The sequence below is a fragment of the Dendrobium catenatum genome, unplaced genomic scaffold (genome assembly GCF_001605985.2).
Source record: "Dendrobium catenatum unplaced genomic scaffold, ASM160598v2 fragScaff_scaffold_146, whole genome shotgun sequence".
NCBI lineage: Eukaryota > Viridiplantae > Streptophyta > Magnoliopsida > Asparagales > Orchidaceae > Dendrobium > Dendrobium catenatum.
This window is the reverse complement of record NW_021318608.1, coordinates 1,130,574-1,155,209: the sequence shown is the minus strand read 5'-3', so window position 1 is coordinate 1,155,209 and position 24,636 is coordinate 1,130,574. Positions and strand designations below refer to the sequence as shown.

At 35.3% G+C, this 24,636-nt stretch overlaps 2 protein-coding genes across 2 annotated transcripts in view; both read left to right on the top strand.

The window, feature by feature from the left end:
• Positions 1-3,656: 3,656 nt before the first annotated feature.
• LOC110093230 (glutaredoxin) lies at positions 3,657-6,237 on the top strand (the record flags this gene model as incomplete). The annotated part of the gene is given in 3 exon segments (XM_020818046.2): positions 3,657-3,745; positions 5,736-5,834; positions 5,925-6,237. Coding segments are annotated over 3 exon segments (271 nt in total), but the record flags the coding sequence as incomplete, so codon positions are not given.
• Positions 6,238-7,631: 1,394 nt separating this feature from the next.
• Positions 7,632-24,636, top strand: part of LOC110093229 (DNA-directed RNA polymerases II, IV and V subunit 3) — a 25,208-nt gene continuing 8,203 nt past the window's right edge. Inside the window, exon 1 of the mRNA XM_020818044.2 lies at positions 7,632-8,205. Within this exon, the coding sequence (XP_020673703.1) occupies positions 7,742-8,205 (464 nt within the window). The 5' untranslated portion in view covers positions 7,632-7,741. The remainder of the gene's footprint in view (positions 8,206-24,636) is intronic.

The following is a 24,636-nucleotide window of genomic DNA, read 5'->3' as shown; positions in this document are numbered from 1 at the left end:
AAGAACTTTATGATCTGAGTTCATGTTTCCTATAAGTGCAAGCCCCTATAATTAATTACCCTTTCCGATAACAAGAGAGAACTTTCAATTAAGGCTATTCATCGAATAGATACTTCGTATCTAGTGTATAGCAACAACATAATTTAGTATTTGAAAATTGAAACTTATGTCACCGCGCACTTAAAGCGGATGGGTGGGGGGGGAATGACAATAATTATCTCTCTCGGTGATAAAAAAAATTTATTTATTTAAGATTAATTGTTAGATAGACACTAAGTACTAAGAGTATATAAACAATGACTTTGATATTAAGATTTGAAATTTACCATCCTGTAATTAAAGAGAATGATGGGAGAAGTTATATGAAAATAATCGAAGTATCATGATTCTGTCACCCCAAGTTATCCTTGTTGGTAGGCATAGGTTGTTTCATTCAAGGATACTTTGTAGACTTGAGATGAATGTTTATATAATAAGATAAATTTGAGTCAACCCTAGCTGATAGAGGGTTTTATACCATATTAAGTGCAATCTATGATTCGTTATTCAAAGGTCTTCTAGCCATTATGGAACTTGTAGACTTTAGCTATGATGGTAATTTGTTGGTGCCCATTTTCGGCATAATTGTCTAGTCAAAAGGTATCTGTCTCGTCGAAGATTGTTTGAGAATAAATTGTAGTTAATTTTATTCTTAAACTTATCATCCTTGATAAATGTTCGTGGAATGTGGATGAATTTTGTTTTAAGTATGGAATAATAAAATTTATTTGAATAATTTAAATTTTTGTAAAATTTGAACTTTTTTAATCAAAATTTGGGCTTGAAGAAATTTATTTTGATATTTAAAGGCATTTTTTAAAATAAGATCACAACACAATATTCTCATATTTTACATTCGATTATTTAATACATTTGTCAGAGTATATGGGGTTTTGACTTTCTTTTTGAATGAAGTGCACGTTTTTCAATACACAGCAAAATTTGAGTTTATTTTTATTTCAGCCCATGCAGCATTCTAGGATCATAGATTAAAAATTTTGATATATTGTTTAGATTATATACTAGTATTTTAAATAGCATGTATATTTTTCGATGCATCTACATAATGCATTTGCACATTTTTCAATTTATTTACGCACTTATTTGTGCATCTATGTGATACATTTGTACATTTTTTTGTGTATTTTTTTAATGCATTCAGACACTCACTTTTCAATAAAAATAATCTATTAAGTTTTCTTATTTTTGAAATAATAACACTTTTAATTAGGAAAGTTGCATGCTTTTTTGGCCAACTACTTCTCAAAGTAATAACACACTTCTTGAGAAGATGACATGCTTATTGAGTTAGTAGTATGCTTCTTAAGACAGTGGCATACTTCTTGAGGACAACAAGCATCTCAAAATGATGCATTTTTTTCATATAGTAATACTCGGGCAATAGCACACTTCTTGATGTGATTTCACGCTCTTTGAGGAAATAGTGGATTTTCAAAAGTAGTGGCATACTTCTCGATATGATTGCATGTTCTTTGAGGCAGTAGCATGCTTCTTGAGGAGATTGCATGCTCTTTGAGGCAATAATGTGCCTCGAGATAATAACATGCTTATCAAGATGGTGCACTTAATATACTAGTCACATTTTAATGCAAGCGAGATTTAAAAATATGTAATTGGATTGCTTGCGCAGATGGATTGCTTGCGCAGATGTTCAACATTTAATTGCCACTAGTATGATTTCTCGTTCTTCGTGTGTCTTTATTTGTGTGTCTTTGCCTCATGTGTAAGCAAATTTCATGTTTCAATTCATGCGAGAACCCATGTTATATGGTGTTTTTTCCAAGTAATTTTGGCGTTCTGGATCTGTTTCGTGAATGGGGAATGTTTGGGTGTACTCATTCAGTGTCATGCCCGTTGACTTGAATCAAGTGTTAAGGACGTTTTTTTGATAATTTTGGTGCTTTGAGCGCATCTTTCAAGTCTATTTTGTGTGTTTAGGTGATATTTTGCAACATCGGGGAATTGTAAACATCTTTCCTATGAAGTTGCATTAGTTGGTCGTCGTTCTCATTGCAAGTGAAATAATTGATCGTGTAGTGTATATGGAGATCAGCAAGTAGAATAAATCACAAGTGCTAATCAAAGGCATGTGGTTAACTTGTATCACAAATGATCTTCGCTGTTGAATCCAATTTTATTTATGGATGGCAGTTGACCTTACTAACAAGTCGATTATGTGAGCGAGTATCTTGGAATTTGTATGAGAATGGAGAGAAGAAATAAATCTAGAGAGGAAGAAAGAATGCTCAAGAAAGTTATGAATCTCAAACTAGCATAGGATCGACCAAAATTAATCAAAAAGTCTCAAACTGCTCATCATCATCCCTTATTTATAAGGTTTTGAGGGCTATATGACAAGCCACATAAAAAAAGAGTAAAAAGTATAATGCCACATAGAATACAACTACACTAGATATAGGTCGTCTCTTGGTTGGTTGTAAGAGGTCAAAGTCTGGAGAACTTTGATATCTTTAGGCGAGCTTAGCAGTGCCAGGTGTGGACTGGAGAGTCTGATAGTGTCGAGCAGGCGAGCATGCTCGAGTGAGTCTGTGAGCGAGAGCTAAGATGAGGGGGCCTATGACCGGCAGACTTGTTGATGTTATCAGCAACTAGAGTGGGAGATCTCAGATCGTCTTGGAGAAAAAGGCGAGTGAGATGTTGTCGCGATAAGGGAGGGCTTTAGGTTGTCTGGTTGTGGCAAGGTGAGTTGAAGGCCCGACGAGTCGGCACTTTTCTATAGCTAAACATGGGAGGTTTGTATGAGGATGATGACTCTAGGATGATTGACTAGGGAGGTGATCCAAGTATGTGGCTCTCTCTATTTATTGATGTGTGATGTGATGATAATAAGGGAACCCAAAACATTGTGTCCTTAATCAAGAGAACACTTTGAATGTATATATATATATATATATATCCTTAATTTTTAACTTTTAATTTTGATAGCCTTTGATTGTTATCATGATGGATATGCATTTTGATTATTGATGTTGTGATCCTATGATTAGACTTTCAACCATGATATTTTCTGCTCAATGGACATACCGTAATGTAAAGGAATTTATTAAGTTACCATTTCTCTCATTGTTCTGTCAAGTAAGTACGATAATTAATGCTTACCCTCAAGTGCTTCAATATAAATATTTTAAAATTGACATGCAATTGTTGTTACACATCATTGTTCCTTAAGTTGGCCCTAACTTTGCATACTGGCATTGAAATTTAACTTAGTGATGGTTGAAATATCGGATTGGATTCCTTTTATCTAAACTTAAAACAATGTTGTGTCACAATATTTATTAAATATGATAACAAGACTATGTGGTTATGATCCTTATAGTTTTAAGGAGAGAAATGAATTTCTCTTGTAAAGGATAATATGGTTATGATTTATTAGTGTACTAGGAGAGAAATTAGTCTCTCTCCATCTTAGTTGCTCATTTGTGCATACCATTATGAGCTCTTACATTATCTCCTTGGTTTATACGATCTTTCTCCCTCTCTCTTTTTTTTTTTTAAACTTAATTTCTCGATTTGAGAATTACCATCTAGATCTCCCTTGTGTTTCTGATTAATTTCATTCTGTTTGGTGACAGCAAGACTTATTGCCCATACTGCACAAAGGTGAAGGACCTGTTTTCCAAGCTGGGGGCTAATCACAAAGTGATCGAGTTGGATAAAGAAAGTGAGTCAAGCCTTTTTGATTGCATGTTAATCTTTATCTCAGTTTAGTTTACTTGCTATTATATACTCGTAATTTTAATAGCATTATTACGTCTTCTATAATACTACAATGATTTATTTTCTTTAAATTGCTATTTGATAGTTTTTCATACTACATGATTTGTCACGCAATTTTGGCTCCAGCTAATTTGTTGGTTAGTATTCTTATTTTGATGTTTTGCAAAATTTAAGTTTTCTTAAAATGATAAATAATTTAAGTTAGATTTGGAACATCTCAAGTTGGTAATATTTATATGAAATAAGTTCAGTTTTGGAAGCTAACAATCTCCGCATTTCTATTTGAACTTTATTTGCAAGTCATTTTATAATAAGTTTGATTACTATTTCATATGAATATGGATCTTCCTCGCGGATCGGCCACTTATCCAGAATATATCCATTTGGTTTGGCTGTGGAAAGATGTCATTTTGATGACTCTCTTGCTTCAGACAAAAGAGAAGAGCTGGAGCTCTCTATCATAATCTGTTACGCCGGCCCAGGAGGGGCCGGCTGGACCGGTCCACTGTTACTCCAGGCGGAAAAACAGAGGGGGAGCGCAGGTTTGAGCGGAAACCAGAGTAAAGCCACGCGGCTTTGGGTGAGCTTAGGAGGGAAATTTTGAATGTTGGGGGCTGTTTTAGGAAGTTTATAATTGTCCTTTGTCTTTAATTAGGAGTCATGGTGAGAATTAGCTCTCATCTTGAATTTGAATTATTTTGAGATCTAGGGTTTGGTGTTCTTGGGCTCTTGGCTTTGCCGGAGATCATTGGAGAGTTTTTCCTTCCTCTCGAATTGAAGGAAAGTTGTATCTTGCAAGTGCTTTTAATCCTCTATTGAAATAAAAGTGTTTGCTTCGTTTTCCTACGAGTTTCTATTGCGTTTCTCTCAATTTTCTCCGGTTTTTTGCTGTTTTCTGCTGTGGACAGCAGTTTTGCTGTTGAAGTTTCACCGATTTGGGTTAGGATTACTTGCGAACTCAGGTATTTCCTATCATAATCATAAGGCTTGGCTACTCGAGGCTGTATTTCCCAAGCTCGAGAGTTCGCCTATGACCACCTAAAACTGTCACTTCAGAGAAGCGAGCACTGAAAGGATCTTTAGAGACATTAAAAGCTTTTTCTTTAGCTAAATCTGTTTCCACCGGACAGTCAATAAGTTATTGGTGCTCTAGCTTGTTACGATTGTAGTAGCCTGTATGTGAATATTTCTATTGGTGCTCTAGCTTGTTAGAATTCTTTTAGAGTTCCGATGCCTACTGGTACAATAGTTGGAAGGATAAGCACATAAGGTTCCTGGTATTCCTCTAGGAAAAAAGGAAGCATCTTCAAATTACAGGAACTTAAAATATTGGGCTAGTGGTAATATGAGTAAGAGGACTATAAAGGGAAAATAATGAGGGTAAGGAAAACATAGAAAAGACTATGGTTAAAGGAAGGAAAACAAAAGATGGAATATCAGTAAATTGGATTTGCTGTAGTAACACAGCACCTAACCCAAGTCATTCAGAGCTTAAATGTCAAAAATTGCTTGTTAGCTCTTTTTTATGCGTACGATCCATTAACTCATTGTGGCAAAGTTATATTTGATTTCTGACAAACAATTTGTTTGCTTGTTTTCCAACTTCTTATATTATTTATTTTTCATCCATCTGCGGCTCCTGTTGGTACAACTTTCTGTTGCAGTGTGAGGTAAATTTCTTGAAAAACTTTTGTGAGTTTTATCCAATCTATTCATCAGTTAATTTCATCCATGTAAGGCTCACGTATTGGGCTATATTTCTTCTATAAATGTAATACATCTTTTAACCCAGTTATATATGAAAATATTTAACTTCTTTCTCGCATATTTTTTATTAAGTTTTTACAAAACACAACACAATAGAAGACGTATTGCCAAACAATCCTAGTTCTACCAATTCATTTAGTTACTAATCTAAATGTTTCCATTTTAAGGTGATGGTTCCGAGATACAAGCTGCACTTGCTCAATGGACTGGGCAACGAACAGTGCCCAATGTGTTCATCTCCGGAAATCACATTGGTGGCTGTGACAGTATGATATTTGTTCTCTCTAATCATTAGCAATTCTGTTGCTACAGTGCATTTTCTCCCTCAAATTCTACGCTTTTTTTTTTTACTGCAGATGTCATGGAAAAGCACAATGGGGGTAAGCTTGTGCCCCTGCTGACTGAGTCTGGTGCTCTTGCTGCCTCTGCTTCAACCTGAAGAGCCTGGCGAATGATGAATAAACAGGCCTGGAACATATAAAACTGGCCGTAATGAACCTAGTTCGTCTTAATCTTACTGAATGGAACTAAGTGTACGTAATGCTATTAAATAACAAACAAAGTCCAATGCTGCTGAAATCATGAAACGATTGCGCAACTTCGGCAAGAACTTATAATCTGTTTTGATTACTATTATTTTTTTTGTTGGCAAATATTTTGAGCTCTTAATGCATATTGCAAATCCGGGCCAGCCATTCGCTCCATCCAAAATTCGGTAGGTGAATAGTGCGATCACATACGTCAATTTTTTGTGTTACGGGATTTGCCAAAGAAGCGCGCGAAAGATGAGAAAGATGGTTACCTTCGCAGTAAGATGAAGAAGCACATGAAAGAGGAAAAAGAAATGAAGTACGATTGGAAATGAATTATTGCATTTTGGAGTGAAAAATAGATTTTTTCCATTGGAGAGGCCTTTAGCGAGTGCAAGCAAACTCCCAGCATTAAGAGTAGTATGCCCATAAAATCTTTCACCAGATTTTCAAGCGAGGTATGAATTAACAAATTCATTTGATACTAATCCTATAACTTAGTACTAATATTGATTTAATCTTTCAACCATTATTGAAGCTTTTGACTTGCTTTAGAACTTTTGCTCGGTTATCAGGTAAGATTTGCAGGCACTAATAAGTGCAGAAAATCTTGTTCACTTTGAATGTCTGATATTTTGGTTAGATGAAAATTTTACCAGTTATAAGTTTGAACTTTTTTTTTTCCTTAAAGACAGTAGCTTAAACTTGGCCAATGTAAAATAATTGATTTGTTAAAAACTCCAACCCTAAACCAAATAATCATAAATTCAGTAGAACCAATCAGTAAATTTAACATAATGTAAGACTTTTTTCTCGTGCCTAATTTTTTTTTTAAAATCTGGTCAAACGAAGACTTTTTTCTTATCAAATTAACTCCAAATATTAATGAACTGTAGGTTAAGAGAATTTAAAGGGATTAAATTGGTGCTAAATTTATACAAATGGTTGGAATTGGACACTGGACAAGCTAAAAATTGCCCCCCTTCTTGCTAGATTTGGCTTGTCGCACTAAGCTTGTGGACTCTTGGATCACTTGAGTTTGAGCCCATACAATCTTGAATTAGGTGATAAAAGGTTGACTAATCCTTGAGTTAAATTGGCAAGCTTTTTTTATGTAGTAGAGATGCATAATAATTAAAAAAAAGTTGGACGGCGGAAGCCTCATTGCACTACAATTGATGATATCAATAGGTCCACTAAAACAATCACTAAGGCTCCTCTTAATTGGAATAAAAAATATTATAAATATGTTAACATATACTTGTAATTGTGTAATTCAATAAAAATATATATTTTTGGAAGATATTGTACAATAATAACAAGTCTTTTTTTAAGATATTGTAGCTCAAATAAAATTATTTTATTAGTTATTTATCTCAAATTTTTATAAATATTTGTGAGCAATAGTGTTCACAAATTTTTAATCTTTTATTAAGAATTCGTTTGAAATAAATTTTTATGTTTACTTTTTTTTTTAATTCTTTTTTATTAATTTTTATGTTAAAAAAACTACAATAAAAAATCTAACCCAAACCAGCAGTAAGTTGTCCACTACTGGTTTTGCCCTACTCGCTACAATTTGTTCATCCTAGCCACCGCGGATAAGCCGTACTTTTGCTTCGGATCGCCGGCGCCGGGCGAGAATGGAGGGCGTCTCGTACCAGCGTTTCCCTAAGGTCAAAATACGTGAGATGAAGGATGACTACATGAAGTTTGAACTCCGGGAGACTGATGCAAGCATGGCGAACGCCCTCCGGCGCGTAATGATAGCTGAGGTACCGACCATTGCGATCGATTTGGTGGAGATCGAGGCCAACTCATCTGTCCTAAACGACGAGTTCATTGCCCACCGCCTCGGGCTCATTCCCCTTGTGAGTGATGACGCCATGGGGATGCGCTTCTCTCGCGATTGTGATGCATGCGATGGTGATGGACAGTGCGAGTATTGCTCTGTTGAGTTCCATCTTAACGTCCGCTGCGACTCGGACCAGACGTTGGACGTAACGAGCAACGACCTACGCAGCACGGAGCCCAGGGTCATTCCCGTTGACGTTGCAACCCGTTCTCTCGCTTCTGAAAGTGGCGGCTTTGACTCCCCGGACCAGAGGTTAGATTTGACTATTATTTCCTTTTTTTATTGAAGAATGCCGTGCATCTTTAACCTCTAGATGCAAAAAGGGTTGGTTAGCTTGCATGACGCCGCCTAGTACTCGGTACTACTGATACAAACAGTTCTATTGTTGCATTGTGGAGAGATTGTTCAGTGATTTTAGCACGTGACTTTCAGATTACAATCTGAGAGAAACCTTATCATTGCTCAATCCCCCTCTAAATCACATAATATTGTCTGATCATTCCCAATTGATTTGTTATAATCCGAGGAGTATAGGTTCTCGTGGCAAATACGACTTTTGGATTTCTTTTTGCCGCCATGCTGACTTGCTTGAAGCGCTTAAGGCACCATGAGGTCTTTATTTTGAGCAACAGGAGAGGAATTATATTTCATGGAAAGTGTTTTGTAAAAGATGAAATTCCTTTCCTTTAATTTTCAGGTGTATTGGATTGCTTGATTTGATTTGCGGCATCTGGTCAGACTTTTCCCCTTAGCGTTCGTTTGAGTTGCGTCTTTTTTTTCCCAGATAACTGCCACATTTTTTTTACTGCAGCTTTTTTATTGCCTCCAATTGGTTTGTTCTGTTTGTGAAGCCAGCCTAGTTACCATTGGCAACCTTTTGGCTAATTGATAAAAACGAAATTCAAGAGTTTCTTGGAGCATTTCCAACCAACCTAATTGCATCCAATGATTTTCTGAACAATAAATTCTACTCATGTAAAGATTGGACAATGGAGAATCCTCTTGAATCACATCATATCTGTTTCCACATTCCAAATGGCTGATGTCCAAAATTGTAAGAAATGTTGGCTACCAACAAAATGTAAACGTCTTCTGTCTGCTTGCATGAGTGTTACAGATCCGGTGGCGTCGTTATTTGGATGTTATGAGGTATTTCCTCATCTTGACATTGACTCCCCTTTCTCAATCACCAGGGAGGGATTTCTTTTGGATTTTGAAATCCACTGTTTTGAGAAGAACTCCTTTTGAGATCATCAGTGTAGTAGACTTGTTATTTCTGATATTTGTGGATGCTAGAATTGTTTTCTTCTTAAGTATAGAACTAAGAAGAGACTTTGGAACACTAGGAAGTTTGGTTCTAATTTGTTTAAACTTCCTCACCGATTGTGCCAGGGAGTGTACTTTTTGTACATCGAGTCGCCCTTGTACCCGAAATACTTGAAGATCTTGACCACCAATGTCGTATGTGATATCAATACTTGTGCCCACAGTGGTTCGTTGTACTTGCGATATGCCCACCGTTGTTATCCACAAGCGTTCATTTGCATGGAATCGTTGTATCCACTACGACCTCCTAGAACTGTTTGTAGAAGAGTCATTGTTCTTGCATCTTACCCACCTTTCACCAATCTCAGGTGGGATTTGATGATTGCATTTGTTTATAGGGGACAGATTTTCTACCTTCAACTGATAGTGTTGCCATTTCAATCTGGAGGCAACCTTGTAGGGAGCATCATTTGTTGCGTGTTATACATCTCCACTTGTAAGAAGGTGATGTATTTGGTTGCCATTGAAGGGTTGTTGACTGCGGGAGTGAACACAATGACCCTTGTGATATCATTGAGAGCTTATATTGTTGTTTGTGAGTGAACCAACAATTCATTTCTATTTGGGATTTTGATGAATGTCCTTCCTTCATTCATTGACCTCCGCTTGCATAATCAAACTTAATGATTGATATTCAGATAATCATGCATTCATTAGATTTGATTATCTAATTATGGTTCAAATCCGGGTTCACATCCACTATGCTTGATCTGAATCAAGTCCCGGTGTTCAAATTCTTCTGAAGTCCAATTCAAGTTCTTGCTTGAGTCAAAATGTTTGAATCCTGTTTGATGTGCGAACCAAATCCGATTTGAGTTCAAAGTGCTATGTCTCTTGTTTCAATGAAAATTTCGGCAGCTTCCCGGCGTCTCCCTCGTTTAGGGGAAAAACCAAGAGGCAACCTTCCCCTCGACGCTACGTGAGCGCTTCAGGTAGGTGTCAAAAATGACACCGCGGTTGCATATTTTATTTAAAAATCCCCGCCCGCTACGTGAGCGTTTAAGGGTGTGGACTCCTCACAGCGAGCTCCTCGTGTTGTTTCCGATCGGACAAGGAGGGAATGCCGTCAAGTGAGCAAAATCGGGCAGAGGAGGCGACGAGAGGAGGTGGCTATTGGGATTTGCGAACGGGAGAGGGGGCTCGGGCTGGAGAGATGAGATCAAAGAGGAGGTCGGGCGGCTCTGATCGTGGAGGTCACGACTAGGTAAGAGAACCTCTCTCTCTCTCTCTCTCTCTCTCCTTCTTTCTCTCTCTCTCTCGGCTTATGCAAAAGATCGGCACATGCAAAGAGGTTCGGTCGGAGGAGGAGACGGGATTGGGGTCTCGGTTGATTAACGGGATTTGGTCGCAGAAGTGCGGGAAAGGTCAGAAGTTACCCTTACAGAGAGCAGCTCCCGTCGTCGATTCCATTCAAAATGTCGTAACTTCCGATCCTACAGGAAAACAGGGAAGGAAAACGGGAAGCCAGCGGGAGCGGAGGGAAGATCGGTGCAGAGATCGGGAGCAAGTGAGGGAGCCAGGAAAAGAGAGAGCGAGCTCGAAGGCTTCCTCTCTTTTGCTCTTTAATGACGCGAGAGTCATGCGTGCGGCGACGTCGACGTGCAAACGACGTGCGAACTAGCCGCGACGTGGCGGGCAACGTGCTCTGGCAGGGAGCAGGTGAGGTTTGAATTTTTTTTTTGTTTCTTTGCACAGGTCAACACTTCAACACTAGCGCACTGGTAGTGATTTAGCACAAAATGTGGTTCGAGATAATTAAGTTAAAAGTTCAATTACATGAATTAAGGCTAAAAGCCAATGGTGGAGATAAAAGAAATGACCCAATTTTAAGAGCAAAAAATGTAGAATATTTTAAATCTAATTTATATTTAATTATTTTTGCATTTTATTTTCCATATATGAACGTATATGGCTGGCCTTAACATTCAGGAACCATTAAAGATAAGTAGTTAGAACTCCTTCATTAATGGTTACAACACTTTTTCTCTCTCTTTTTTTCCATTTTTTCCCTAACAGTGTTAGCCCAAGATTCATATTGTGCTTATAAATATGATATAAAAGTCTTTGTAGTTTTTGTTATTGAATGAAATATTTTTGTGAAGAAATACTCCATTAATTTGCTTTGAGTTTCGTGGCTTTAAGTCTTGCCAATCTTTGATGAAATTTTGGTATTTATCTTTGCTCTCATAATCTTTAGTTGCTACTCAAGTGACTACTTACTCGAAATTTTTTTCACATCCTAAACATCCTCCAAGATCAACAACCTGTCATCCAAAGCCTCACTACCACTCCAATTACCTCCACATAGCTCTTGGCCAAACAAGGGAATACTCGGACCTAGTCGTATTCCCTACACCACCACACTCCCTTAAACGCCTCCAAACTTTGCCAATTATTCTAGATAACAAATTCATGCCCTAAGCTAAGATTTTATCATCTTTTCAGCTATTTATCTTACAATTTCTAAATTAATCTTTAAATTATATTAAATTAGCCCATTTTGAACTACTTTTGGCATTCATTCTACCTACCTATCTATATATGTCACTTTTCAACTACAAACTCCATATCATATCCTATATATCTAACTAAAGACTCGTAGTCATTTTTAGTCATTAATCTAACCAGAAGAGTATCAAACACCATTATATTTAATATCAATGCAAATATATGAGACAATCTAGTCATAGCCAAGGTTTAAAATTGCACAATTGGGTATTGAGGCATTTTTCATTCGTAAGGCTAGGCGTAAACCTCAAAATGTACAAATTGCGTAAAGTCAAAATAAAAGTTAAAAGTGATTGTTTATATAATATCTGAATAATATGTTAAAGGGTGACTTATTAATTTTTTATTGAACTATGAAGTAACAAATTTACATACATATAAAATAAAAAGTTGTATAAGATGCAAAGTGTTAAGTGATCAATTATCTGAATAGAATTGAAATTCAAATATTACAGGAATAAAACAACTTAAAATATATGAATTGTATAAAAGTATCATATAACATCAAGTTCAGTTTTAATTTTTTTCTTTCTCAGTTGCTACTCGTCTACGTTTAATTTTTAAAGAAAACTGAAATAATTGGCAACAACTCAAAAATCATCTGTACTATCATTACTAAGGGGATATTTGTTTGAGTCACTGTCATAACAAGTTGGTCTCTTCCCCATCTCATCCTGTAGGGTCCAATATCTCTAAATTTACTTCTTCATTTATTTCAACCATGTTCATCTTTCATAAATGTTTGTCATCAACATAAAGATAATACTCAAAAATTTTAAGAGGATATGGTACGTGCAGCTTTCTAGTGATCCCCTGCAGTAACTATGATGGTGGTAACTACGGTGAAAGCAATGGGCTAGAGGTCGAGGTAATTGAGAGGAAGTTGTTGCGGCTTGGGGGTGCAAGGCATGATTTTTTTTTAGGCTTTTGTATAAGAGTTTGGTAAGTTTTAAATTAAAAAAAAAAACATAAATAAAGTGAGGTGTATGCCTCATGCCAGGGAGGCGAGGCACGCCTCAAGGCAAGCCTCATAAAAGAAGTTCGAGATGTAAGCCTCGAGGCGTTTTTTTACTGGAATGGCTTGAGGCGGGTCTCATATTGCACAATTTTAAACAATGGTCATAGTAGATAGGTAAAATGAAATTTTCTTATAGTGGACTTACTCTGAGAGTCATTCCAGCAAGTTTGAAGGTAGTTAATCCATTTTATGATTGATTGATTTTATATTAATTGCTTGAATATTTATAATATTTTTTACAAATCGATAGTGCTAACTTAAAATCCAATTAATGAGCTCCACTATAAAGTCTGTCTAATATCTATGGAATAAATCTATCTTTAAAATTTGTAGAGTGGAAACTTTGATGTGGGTGTGTTCCACTTCAAGACAAATAAAACATTATCTTAATGTAAATAAAGCTTTACACATCATGTCTCATTTTTCATGTTTTACTTTTTAAGGTAGAACTAATTGTTTATTTGCTAAATTAAAAATAATAATAATAACTCTCAAGGACTTGAGGCTAATTAGTTTTGGGAATATATATATGCAACAACAACAACATCAAGCCTTATATATATATATATATATATATATTCAAAATTACATGCATAAAAAATAGTCTAAATTTTCTAAAGACAGCTTGAAATACAAGAGGTATTTGTACCCCCTCCTCACCTGGATATTCTTTTAGCATGAAATTCACTTCTTTTTGCATTTATAAAGTATGTTTTACTCTCTCTCTCTCTCTCATCTAAAACCTTTTCCCTCTCATTGTTGTCTTCATATTTTTAATAAGCATCTCATGTTACTCAAGTTTATTTCCCAGACCAATTTGAGAATTTGATTAGACTAGTTGATTCCCGCAATCTTAAAATTCATAGTAATGATAACAACACCAAAGAATTCTTTGTTGAAATAAAAATTAAATCAAGGATTAAAATAATAAATACAAGCTATAATGAATCATTTGTAAAATAAAGATCCTTGCCCACCATTTGCTTTAAACAATGATGTATCGTTAGAAGATGATGATTCCTACGCAGATCCAAAAGAAAACCAACTTAATAGGAGGTGACCCATCCCTAGGAATGGAGGGAGAAGATACCATTATCAGAGGATTACTAATGATTTGATGATTTCTCCAAAAGAGTAAAAATTTGAACACCTACCCCTATGATGGCATTCATAATTCAAAAAATTTCTTAAACAGGCTAGTCTAGATGGATGATTTCTTTGACTTAAATAGGATAGAAGACTTCCATAGAGATGCATTTGTTAAAATGAAATTGAATGGGTATGCCAAGATTGATTAAACTTAACTACAAAATGGACTTTAGGAAAAACCACTCTTACCTGAATTGAGATGAAGGAAACGTAAAGAGCCAAATAATATTCTAGACATAATAACAAGGAGTTGCATGTGCAGTTAGTGACTTTAAAGCTAGGTAATCTCGTTGGGATTGAATATTTAAATACTTTTAAGTACTCAACTTTTGGGAGTAATTATGCTAACAATGATTGGCAATTGACCAATAAATTTTTCATTGGATTTAAGATAAGCATTAGGAACAAAGTTGAATTATTTGATATCCAAATCTTTGAGGAAGCCTTACATTATGCCTTGTTGCTGAAAAATAAAAAATAATATGTTTCTCTTTCAATATCAAAAGGATAAGCCCTCTTCACTTCATAGCACAAGTCTACTGTTAGACTCACTCCACCTATTGGACCAACCTATTTTTCTTAAAAACATTATTGAAGTATTAGAAATACTAGGGAAAGTCTATTTTTAAGTATCACAATAAATGCTACATGCAAAATCAATGTAGCCCAAATTGTTTCTTTCATAGAAGAAACTAAGCATCTTATCAAAGATAAAGTTTATGAGGAAACACATTTCTTTGTTGAAGAATTGGAATTCATAGTTAACCCTCAAATCAAGTTGTGCACTATTTGCGCTATGTAAGAGCAATAGTGCATGGCGCAAAGTTCACATAGTGCATATAATTTTATTTTATTTTATTTTTTTTGTTTGTGGGGGGGGGGAAGGGATTATATTTATTAGTTTTAGCATTTATTTTATAATTTAATAGCCATAGCCCAAATTATCAAATCGGCGTAGAAACATGAAGACGATCTAGGCTTCAACAAATGATTCTCTCCTCTACCTCTCATGGTGAATTCACAAAGCTTCGTGTAGGCAATCCGCTATGTAAGTGCAATAGTGCATGGCGCAAAGTTCACATAGTGCATATAATTTTATTTTATTTTATTTGTTTGGGGGGGGGGAAGGGGTTATATTTATTAGTCTTAGCATTTATTTTATAATTTAATAGCCATAGCCCAAATTATCAAATCGGCGTAGAAACATGAAGACGATCTAGGCTTCAACAAATGATTCTCTCCTCTACCTCTCATGGTGAATTCACAAAGCTTCGTGTAGGCAATGGATCATGAGTCATGTGGTGAGTGTTCGTGGACTACATACAAGCAAGTTGAACAAATCACATATACCTTCTGTCTAGTAGCATATTCAACCTATGGAGACGACTTCAAACAAGTTGTGTCTCCTCTCCTTAAAGTAGCAACAATTTATAGACATGATGAACAGGCTTATTCGAAGCATAATTTTGATTTTTTTATTATCATGATAGTTTGTCTTTTAATTTAGTAGTTTTCATATTAATAAGCATTTTTATTTATAATTATTTAATATTATGTGCCACATTTAAAATGGTGCATTCAGCATTGTATGATATTCGTTATGACTCCACGAGAAGTTTTGTACTATAGTGCATCATTTAAAATGGTGCATTTGGCATTGTATGCTATCCGTTGACATACAAGAGAATGTTAGTCTATTTGAAGTTCTAACATTATTAACCCTTATAAAAATGACACATGGAGAATGCATATTGATAGTCGGGGCATAAAAAGAATTATTGTTAATTATAAACTTCTTATCTCTTGATTGGACAATATGTTAGATTTGATTGTTGTGGCAATTTTTTTTTTAAATTAATTTTAAGAAGTGGTTATGATAAAAACTACTTTTAAGGCTACCTATGGACTTTATGTATGGTTGGTGATGCCATTTAAGGTATGATTGTGATAGCTTTTTCATTGCATTACTTTTCAGGCAACAACTACAGATTCATTTGGCTATTGCTTTCTTTCTTCTTTCCCACTGTTTTAAAAAAAATTATGGTAAAAATTGACTTTTTGCAACCATAATAGCAATGCTATTTTCCCTACAACAATTTCACAACAAAGTTTATAAAGGCTGTAGCAATCTCAAACACACCCTTAGACTTTTGAATGCCCTCAGTATATTTATCAACTTAATGAACACTATCCTAAAACACTTCATAGCATAGCTGTCAATGGCGCAAAATAGCGCGCGCCATGGCGCACGGCGCGGCGCGGCGCACCTATGGCGCCATGTTCATGGCGAGGCGCATGTGTTTAAAATAGCGCGCGCTATTTGCGCCACATGTGAGCCATGACGCATTGTGCACGGCGCAAAATAGCTCGCCAAATTGTTTTTAAATTTTGGTATACTTATGAATATTTTTTATACCGCTCGGTATCGCTAGTTACATGCTCTGTACCGCTCGGTACAGCTCGGTAGAACTAGGTACACGCTCGGTACATGCTCGGTACCGCTCGGTACATGCTTTGTACCACTCGGTACAGCTCGGTACAACTAGGTACACGCTCGGTATTGCTAAGTACATGCATGATACCGCTCGGTACCGCTATGTAAATGCTTGGTACCGCTCGGTACATGCTCGGTACCTCTAGTTACATGCTTTGTACCACTCGGTACAGCTCAGTACAACTAGGTACACGCTCGGTACCGCTCCCTAATTTCCATACAAATGAACTTCAAAATTTCTCTTACAAATAAATTGACCCCGCGACCTAACCGGGCAGGTCGAATCCCGCCAGGGGGCAGCGCCCCCTTGGACCCCCGGCAGCCCCCATATTATTTCATATTCATGCTTATTGTTTTATAATTTTTATATAGCTTGCGCCATGTTCAAAATAGCGCACGCCGTGCCGTGCGCTATGCGCCATGGATCCAAATGGACCTTTGCGCCATGGTGCGCCATTCGCCATTAACAGGTATGCTTCATAGGAAAGATTTTGGTTGTGTACTTCAATGATATCTTGATTTTTACTTTTTTAGTCTAAGTGCAAAAAAACCATTATGACGTATTAGGGAAGCTTTTGAGATCCTTCAGAAAAAAATGTGCATCGACGTAAAATATTTCTTTTTATAAATTGAAGTAATTTTACAAATATTCAATATTTCTACTTCTAAAATTAAATTTGACATTCAAAATAGCCCTCATCCAAATCTTTCATCGAAATAAAGTCTTTATGGCCTAGTTACTTTTTACATGATATTCTTTTAGGATTTAGTACAGTTTTATGGAGCCTTCAGTACAAAGGCCTTAGATTAGGTTAATATTCTAATTATATTTACCAAACTAGTTTTTCTATAGCCTTCCAAGTAACTTATGCTGCTTATGAAGTTGGAGTTGGAGGAATCCTAAATCATGAAAACCATCCCTAAGCGTTTTTTTTAATGAAAAACTTACTAAATGGAACAAAGCATCAATATTCAATATATGATGGAATATTTAATACTGTATCCAATCTTTCAAGCACTAGAGACACTATCTATACATAGGGAATGCTCACATTTCACCAACTAGCCAAACATTGAACGTATCTGCTCAACATATTGTTCGTGGTTCATACATACCATAAAACGCTTTAATATCCCTAGATCCAATTCAAGTTTTTGCAAGTCTGATATATGAAGTGGATGGCATACTTGTAGTGGTTCAACATAGATATCTGATATAAGAAGGGAATGCATAATAAGATGATGGATACGCTCTCATGGCATGTAGTGACTTTGTAGCAGTAATGTAGTTGCAAACTTGTCAACACAAGAAGTAGGTTGATTTATATAAGTTATATGAGGACTTTTGAGAAGTTTTAAGGACACTCGAGAAGACAAACTTGCTCTGTGTTTTTAAGAATGTTGATCAAGTGAGTTAGATTTAAGAAGCACATACTACCAACGTGAGTATGACTCCAAAGCCCATAGAAATGAGTTTATTGGGTTTGAATGCACTGGGATGTGACCTGAAGAGATGCATTCTCTATTACGCCTCAAAATCCCTAAACAAGAAAGACTGTATGCTCCTTTAGTTGTGCCAATTTAGCATGTTAAAGCATTTCCATGGACTTTTTTGGAAGATTGTTATTGACCAATAGAGATCATGATTATGTTTTAGATTCTTAAAGATGATCATGGTCATAGCTTATAAATACAACATCACTTGAGAAGAAACAACACGTCTCTTCTTCTGGATTGTTTTAGTGCATTTTGGATTTTCGAGTTTAATCATCTCAAATAGAGATTCACACTTCAACTCATTTTGGAGATCATTATGGGCTAGGATGGACATATTCTTAAGAGAATTACTACCTTCCATGTCTAAACTAACAATCAAATCGAGTTAGTTAATAAAACTTTTTGCATCTACTTAGTGGATTTAACTCATGCCATCCAAAGACTTGTGATGAAATTGTGTATCTACTTCACTTTCAATGGGGAAACATAGTTTAATACATTGAGCTCCATTTGAGGCATGTATAGGGCATCTGTCTGAGTCCATTCAACTTAAGAATGGAAGCAATGCTCAACCTTGACAATTAAGATGAAGGTCTTGGGAAAGCAAAAATATTATCTGAGAAATTTTGGAAAATTCGCTCCGTGGTAGATGCCCATCTTACCAAATCACAACAATGCTACAAGTGTAAAATTTTTTAGCACCAGATAGAGAAGAAGTTTGAAAAATGAGATGGCTCCGCATCAGCAAAAAAAGATCGAAGGTAGAAGAGCAGTAGAATCAAATGCATTAGGTGTGGTCCATTCAAAGTTCTGAGGAAGACTGGGGGCTATGCATACTAGTTGAATCTACCTAGTAATATGGAGAACTACTCAATGATGAATATGAAAAATCTAAAGACATTCAAGGTTTCATTGTTGAATCTTGAGGTGCTAGAGGTATTGTCTCTTTGTGATGATAAATTTCTAGGCTAAGAGGATCAGCTCAAGGCTGCCTTCCTCCTTGTGATGGAGCATATTCCTCAATTAAGAAATTTCTCTATTAGTTTCGTGCTCCACATTGAATTTGATTTATCCTCAATTCATTCGACATCCTTAACACAGTGACTCACATATCAGGACGATAATGATCAGTTTATTTTTTTTTAACTTTTATTTGGATTAGTTATATCCAAAATTAAATTATATTTAGATTATTCATAAGAATCCAGACAGAAAAGAGTAGTCACCATAACCATTGAAGAAAGGTTTCAATTCATCAAAGAACATAAAGAAAGGCAAAAAGATAGATAGTGCTTTAAAACTTTATTCCACCTTTAAGCCAAATGTTGCAAGGAAGTTCAGTGATCATAACTAGATACTGACCATATCAGAGAAGATGCTGGAAGGTATACTCTGAGCTTTTTTCTTAAAAGTGGAAGAATAATGGAAATAGAAGATGATTGCTATTGTTGTGGACGATACAGACAATTTGACCCGTTCTTATCTCTGAGGACTATGTTGAATGATATAGTAGGTTTGCCATCCCTAATATGGACATACATGAGTACTTTTTCATTTGGAGAATCTAAGTTAAGCAAGAGGTAATCAACTCCAGCATCGATAATGATTTTCAAACAAAACTCATTTATACCATTATGGTGCAGAAGTTGGAATTGAATATCATACCTCACCATATCCCTTGTTCTTTGGGATGGATTCACAAGGGGTATGATATGAGGATTGATCGTCGATGCTGATTAAGTTTGCAATCATGAAGGACTACATAGACGAGATGGTGTGCAATGTAGTGCACTTGATATCTATAAAGTTATCTTTGGTAGCCCATACATGCATAAGAAGTATGTGGTGATGTATCATTCTCCTTACAAGAGTTAGATGATTAAGGAGGAGAAAAAAGTACTTGTTGAAGGACTATAGTGTATCAATGATGAATGTTGTGACGAAAAGATAGGTATGTAAAATTATAATTGATGCACAAAATTTTTGTTTCTGGTGAAAGAAGAAGTGATTAGTACTTTATTTGCATTAGATGTACATGGGTGGCTAATGCTGTGACCCATAGAGCATGATATCCAATTGATTTCAGACATGCCACTACCAAAACTTCTGTCACGTTAAAACTAAATCATTGAGAATGATGGGTCTATAAAGCAGGTTGCAGAGTTTTTGGATAACAGAATTATTCAACCTAGCTGTTTACCTTTTGAAATACTATTCTGATGGTCCTAACGAAATATGACACTTGGAGATTGTGCCACTCAATAAAGTAATAGTAAAAAATCAAATACATTATATGCAATTGCAGTCGATATCTTAATGGACCAACTGAAGTTTGCAATCATATTCACCAAGTTGGATCTCAAATTTGGCCATCAGCAGGTGCACATTAATGAGATAGATAGATGTAACATGTCTTTCAAAACTAGACAAGGGTGAATCATGAATGTTTGGTTATGCCATTCATACTTTGCAACACCATTGCTACATTCATGTGGCAAATAAATGTTCTATGGCTGTAAGTATACGATTTTGTCATCATCTATCTTGATGATATCCTTGTCTACAATAAACATTGGGAGGAGTATTGGAGCATTTGAGGAAGGCGTTCCATCTATTGCAACAACACCAGCTCCATTTACAAAAACAATTGTCAATTTGCCAAAAAAAAACCCTCCTCTACCTAGGATTTGAGTTAGGCAATGTAGAAGTTAAGATTGATCCTAAAAAGGTGAAAATAATTGAGTGACTCAGAATGCAATTAATGATTGATATAAGGGATTTAATGGGAGCTTGCCAATATTTTTTTAAGTTCTTCTGCCATTTTCTCTAATCTACTTTTTGTTGCATCCTTTGACTAAGGCCAATACTAAGTTTGTATTGAGATAGAAGAAATAGGATACATTTCTCTGATTAAAGAAGAAAAACAGGCCCCCTGTGATAGCCTTACCAAATTTGTAGCTACTCTTTGAATTTGAAGAAAATACAAGTGGACATGTAATCTGCAAACGATGGAACATTAGTTGCTTATCACTCTGAGATGCTTCAAGGAGATCTAATGAACCACTCGTCTATGACAAAGAGCTGTGGTTTTTCTTCAAGTAGTAAAATATTAGCATGCTTACTTTTAATACATACAAACCAAGATCACTTTAGTATTTATGAACTCAAATGAATCTAAATTAGGTTCGACATATGAAGTGGATGACTTGACTACAAAAAATTGACTTTGTGATCAAATTCAAGAATTTGAGCACAAACAAAATGGTCCACATGATCTAATGGATGCCACTAACGCTTTCTTATTGAAGTATTATCATGAAAATTGAATCTTCTTTTTATAAAAATTATAAAGAGAAATTCTTTAAAAATCCCATCTTCAAAAAGATATTGGAGGGATTTGGAGAAGATAACCACCTTAGAGTTTGCATACCAAATTCTACAGATGAAATCCAATTGATGTGAGGGCACATACATTCATAGTTTCTTGGCATTTTAGAGTGGCAAAGTCATTTCTGAATGTGGCTTTACTGACCAAACATGCAAAGGAATGTAAGTATATCAAAGGTTCCATATTCTATAGCATCTCCAAAATTGTAAATGTGAAGCTAGGATACAAGTCGTTTGCCTAAAAGCATTTTTATGGATTTTTTGATAAGTTTGCCAAAAATAAATATGATCATGGATATGTTTTTAAATATTTTTATTCCAATCCCTTATATGAAAATAATCACAAGCGAGGTGGTGATCAGACTATTTATGCCAACATGTATGTGTATATTTTTTATTGCCCAATTCCACTGTATCTAATCAAGATAACCAATCATGGGGGATCATGATGGCCATATTGGTAGTCCTTTGTTCCAAACTAAAGAAGAGCACTTTCTTTACTCCACATATTAACAAATAGAGGTGGCTCATAGTGCATTTACTATGAGGTACGACTCTACCCCAAAACTTTGGATGATATCATGTCATACCTTTAGTTCTTCTCAACAAAGTTGTGCATTCCTTTAGAATTTATTGTACCTTTAGTCTGCTACGGGTACTTACCACAAATGCTTTTGATTTTCACTTCTATTTCTCCCATTATTAATGGAGTTAAAGTTGACCAAAAAAATGCCTATAAGGCATTCGTAAAATTCATGCGTCGGCAAAGAAGCAACTTCAATAGACCTAATAAAAATACAAAGAAATGCATGATCATCATCATGTCAGAGTTGATTTCCTAGTAAGGATTTTGCCCGATTACATTTAACCAAATATCACTTCGAAGGACAAGAAAAGAAGCTGAAGCCAATCCAGTATGGCTCGTTTAAAATCCTTAGGTAAATTGGAGAATGCTTGCCAGCTAAAGCTACCACCATAAATGGAGATGTATTTTATTGTAAATTTGGAGAACTTGAAGCTTTTGAATGTTATATGCTTGATGATGAGTCAGATGAAGTATACTTATTATGGATGATCTATTCTGGGAATAGGAAGTACCTTAGAAATGGACATCTTTTGGAGTAGATGATTACCACAACTTGACATAGACCAAAGGAGACGTTTTGCATTGGAAGCAAAAGTTAGTTATCATGCATAACCAAATGGTACACCAAGAAAGTTGGACAAGCAGATTTCATAGGAGTGTAATCTTCCTAAATGGGAAACCCATGACTTGGGTATCATATCTAGTAAGTTATCAATTAAATCTTCTTTGATTACAATTTGGGTATTAGATCATCGAAATATCAAGGAGATGGTGTGCATGGTAGTTATAATAATGGTCTGAATTCTCCAAGAAAATTATTGACAACAACGATTCACAAGTCACACTATTAAAATCATGAAGGATGTAAGCAGGAGTCCATAGGCACATATTAATCATCAATTGGGCATCATTCAAGGAGATTAATCAGATCTAATAGGAGATCAATTAAGTCATTTTTGCTCGTGATTTAGGTATTAGATCATGGAAAGATGGTAGTGATCATAAGTGTCATTGTTTTTATTGTGTGATTTCTCTAAGAAAATTGCCAACAATTGTGATTCTCAAATAATACTATTGAGATTGAAAAGTGTGTTGCTAGAAATTCGTATGCACAATCAAATTTTCAACCAGGCTTCACACGAGGGAGATCATTGCTTATGAAATTTGATCGTTGGATCTAATTTCATATTATAGTAGGATGAGGATAAATTTAAAATTTAAACTGATTTGGATAAGGGTTATTTAAATTTAAATTTATTTGATATTATTCTAGCAAGAGTTATCGTTTAGTTTGAACCTCATTAGATTTCTTAGTACATTAGAGTTCCTTTCTTTATCAAGTTTTTTTTAAAGCTTCGGTTAAGACCATTTTCATGTTGCAGTTGCCTATTTATAGGCTTGAAATCCCTAAAAAAAGGCAATGAGAAATATGAAATTATCCCCAATTTTGTCTGCTTGTCTTCCTTTCCTGTTGGCTTTCAGTTTCCAACAGAGTAGCCAAATCAATGAGGTTATGCGATTGAATGTTGTTGCAAGAATCTAAAGTCTGGGAATTCTTTGCCATTGCCTAAAGACATCCCTTTTTAATGCTGTCGTCTATGTTTCCAACATCATCAAGGCTAGTCATGACCCTACACTACGGGGATATAAATGAAAAGTTTGCTTTTTGGAAATGCAAGTACAAGCAGATGAATCAATGATTGTTGGTTCTTTGGTGAGAATCTAAGAACAACATGCTATTGATAACAAGGAGGAAGTTAAAATTAGAGAAAAGAAACTTCATATACAATGATAGCAGCTAAATTAAGAAGGGGATATATGGATCATGGTGGTGGTGCCGCTTTATCAGCAGTAGTTTTAAAGGTAACTATCATTGTGGTCATCATATCATGCATATGCTTAGCTATTTGTTTCTTCAGGATGGAGGGAGACTCTTTAATTGTTTGTAGCATCTCCTTTTAGTTGTAGATCTCTTGTTCTATAGAATCACTAATGATGTATTTTCCAATTCTCGGTCTTGCCATGATGAAATTTTCCTATAGATTGGAATTACTCAGATCATCATTGCAATTAGTGGTGTAGAAACTAGCGTTTAATTTTTTTTGGGGTTATACAAACTCTGCAATTATAAACAAAGGATTTCTAAAAAAAGCTCTAATAAAAAGAAGTTGTAGCTTGTGCAATAATCTGGGGTTAATTAAGACTGAATTCAACAAAGTGATTAAGAACAAAGTTATAGGGAATTGAGTTAGGAGAGAGAGAGATAATTTTATATCACTTGATTCTTATTAAGTGGTAGTCCAAGAATTTCTTGTAATAAGATTTAGGTGAAGGAATAATTTGGCTATGGAGATAGAATTTAGAAGGAATATTTTTTATTACTTCATACTTAGAAAATAATATTAGAAAAATATCTTATTTGTAGAAACAAGAATTTATCCAAAATGTCAAAACAACCTCTCATTTAAACATTCAAAAACTTTCCAATTATTCTCATACATGATGCGGATGACAGAAGGGTTAGAAGACAGTTTTTTAATGCTTATTTTAACTTCTAATTATCATCTTTATCTTGTGAAAATTCCTAGATACTTTTGAAAGGTTCCACAATCTTATGGAAATTTATAAAAACTTTAAATTACCAAAATTTACGTCATTTAGAAAAAGTAACCTATACTAAAATTGGCTTGGTTTTTGATGTTTGGATCAATAACAGTT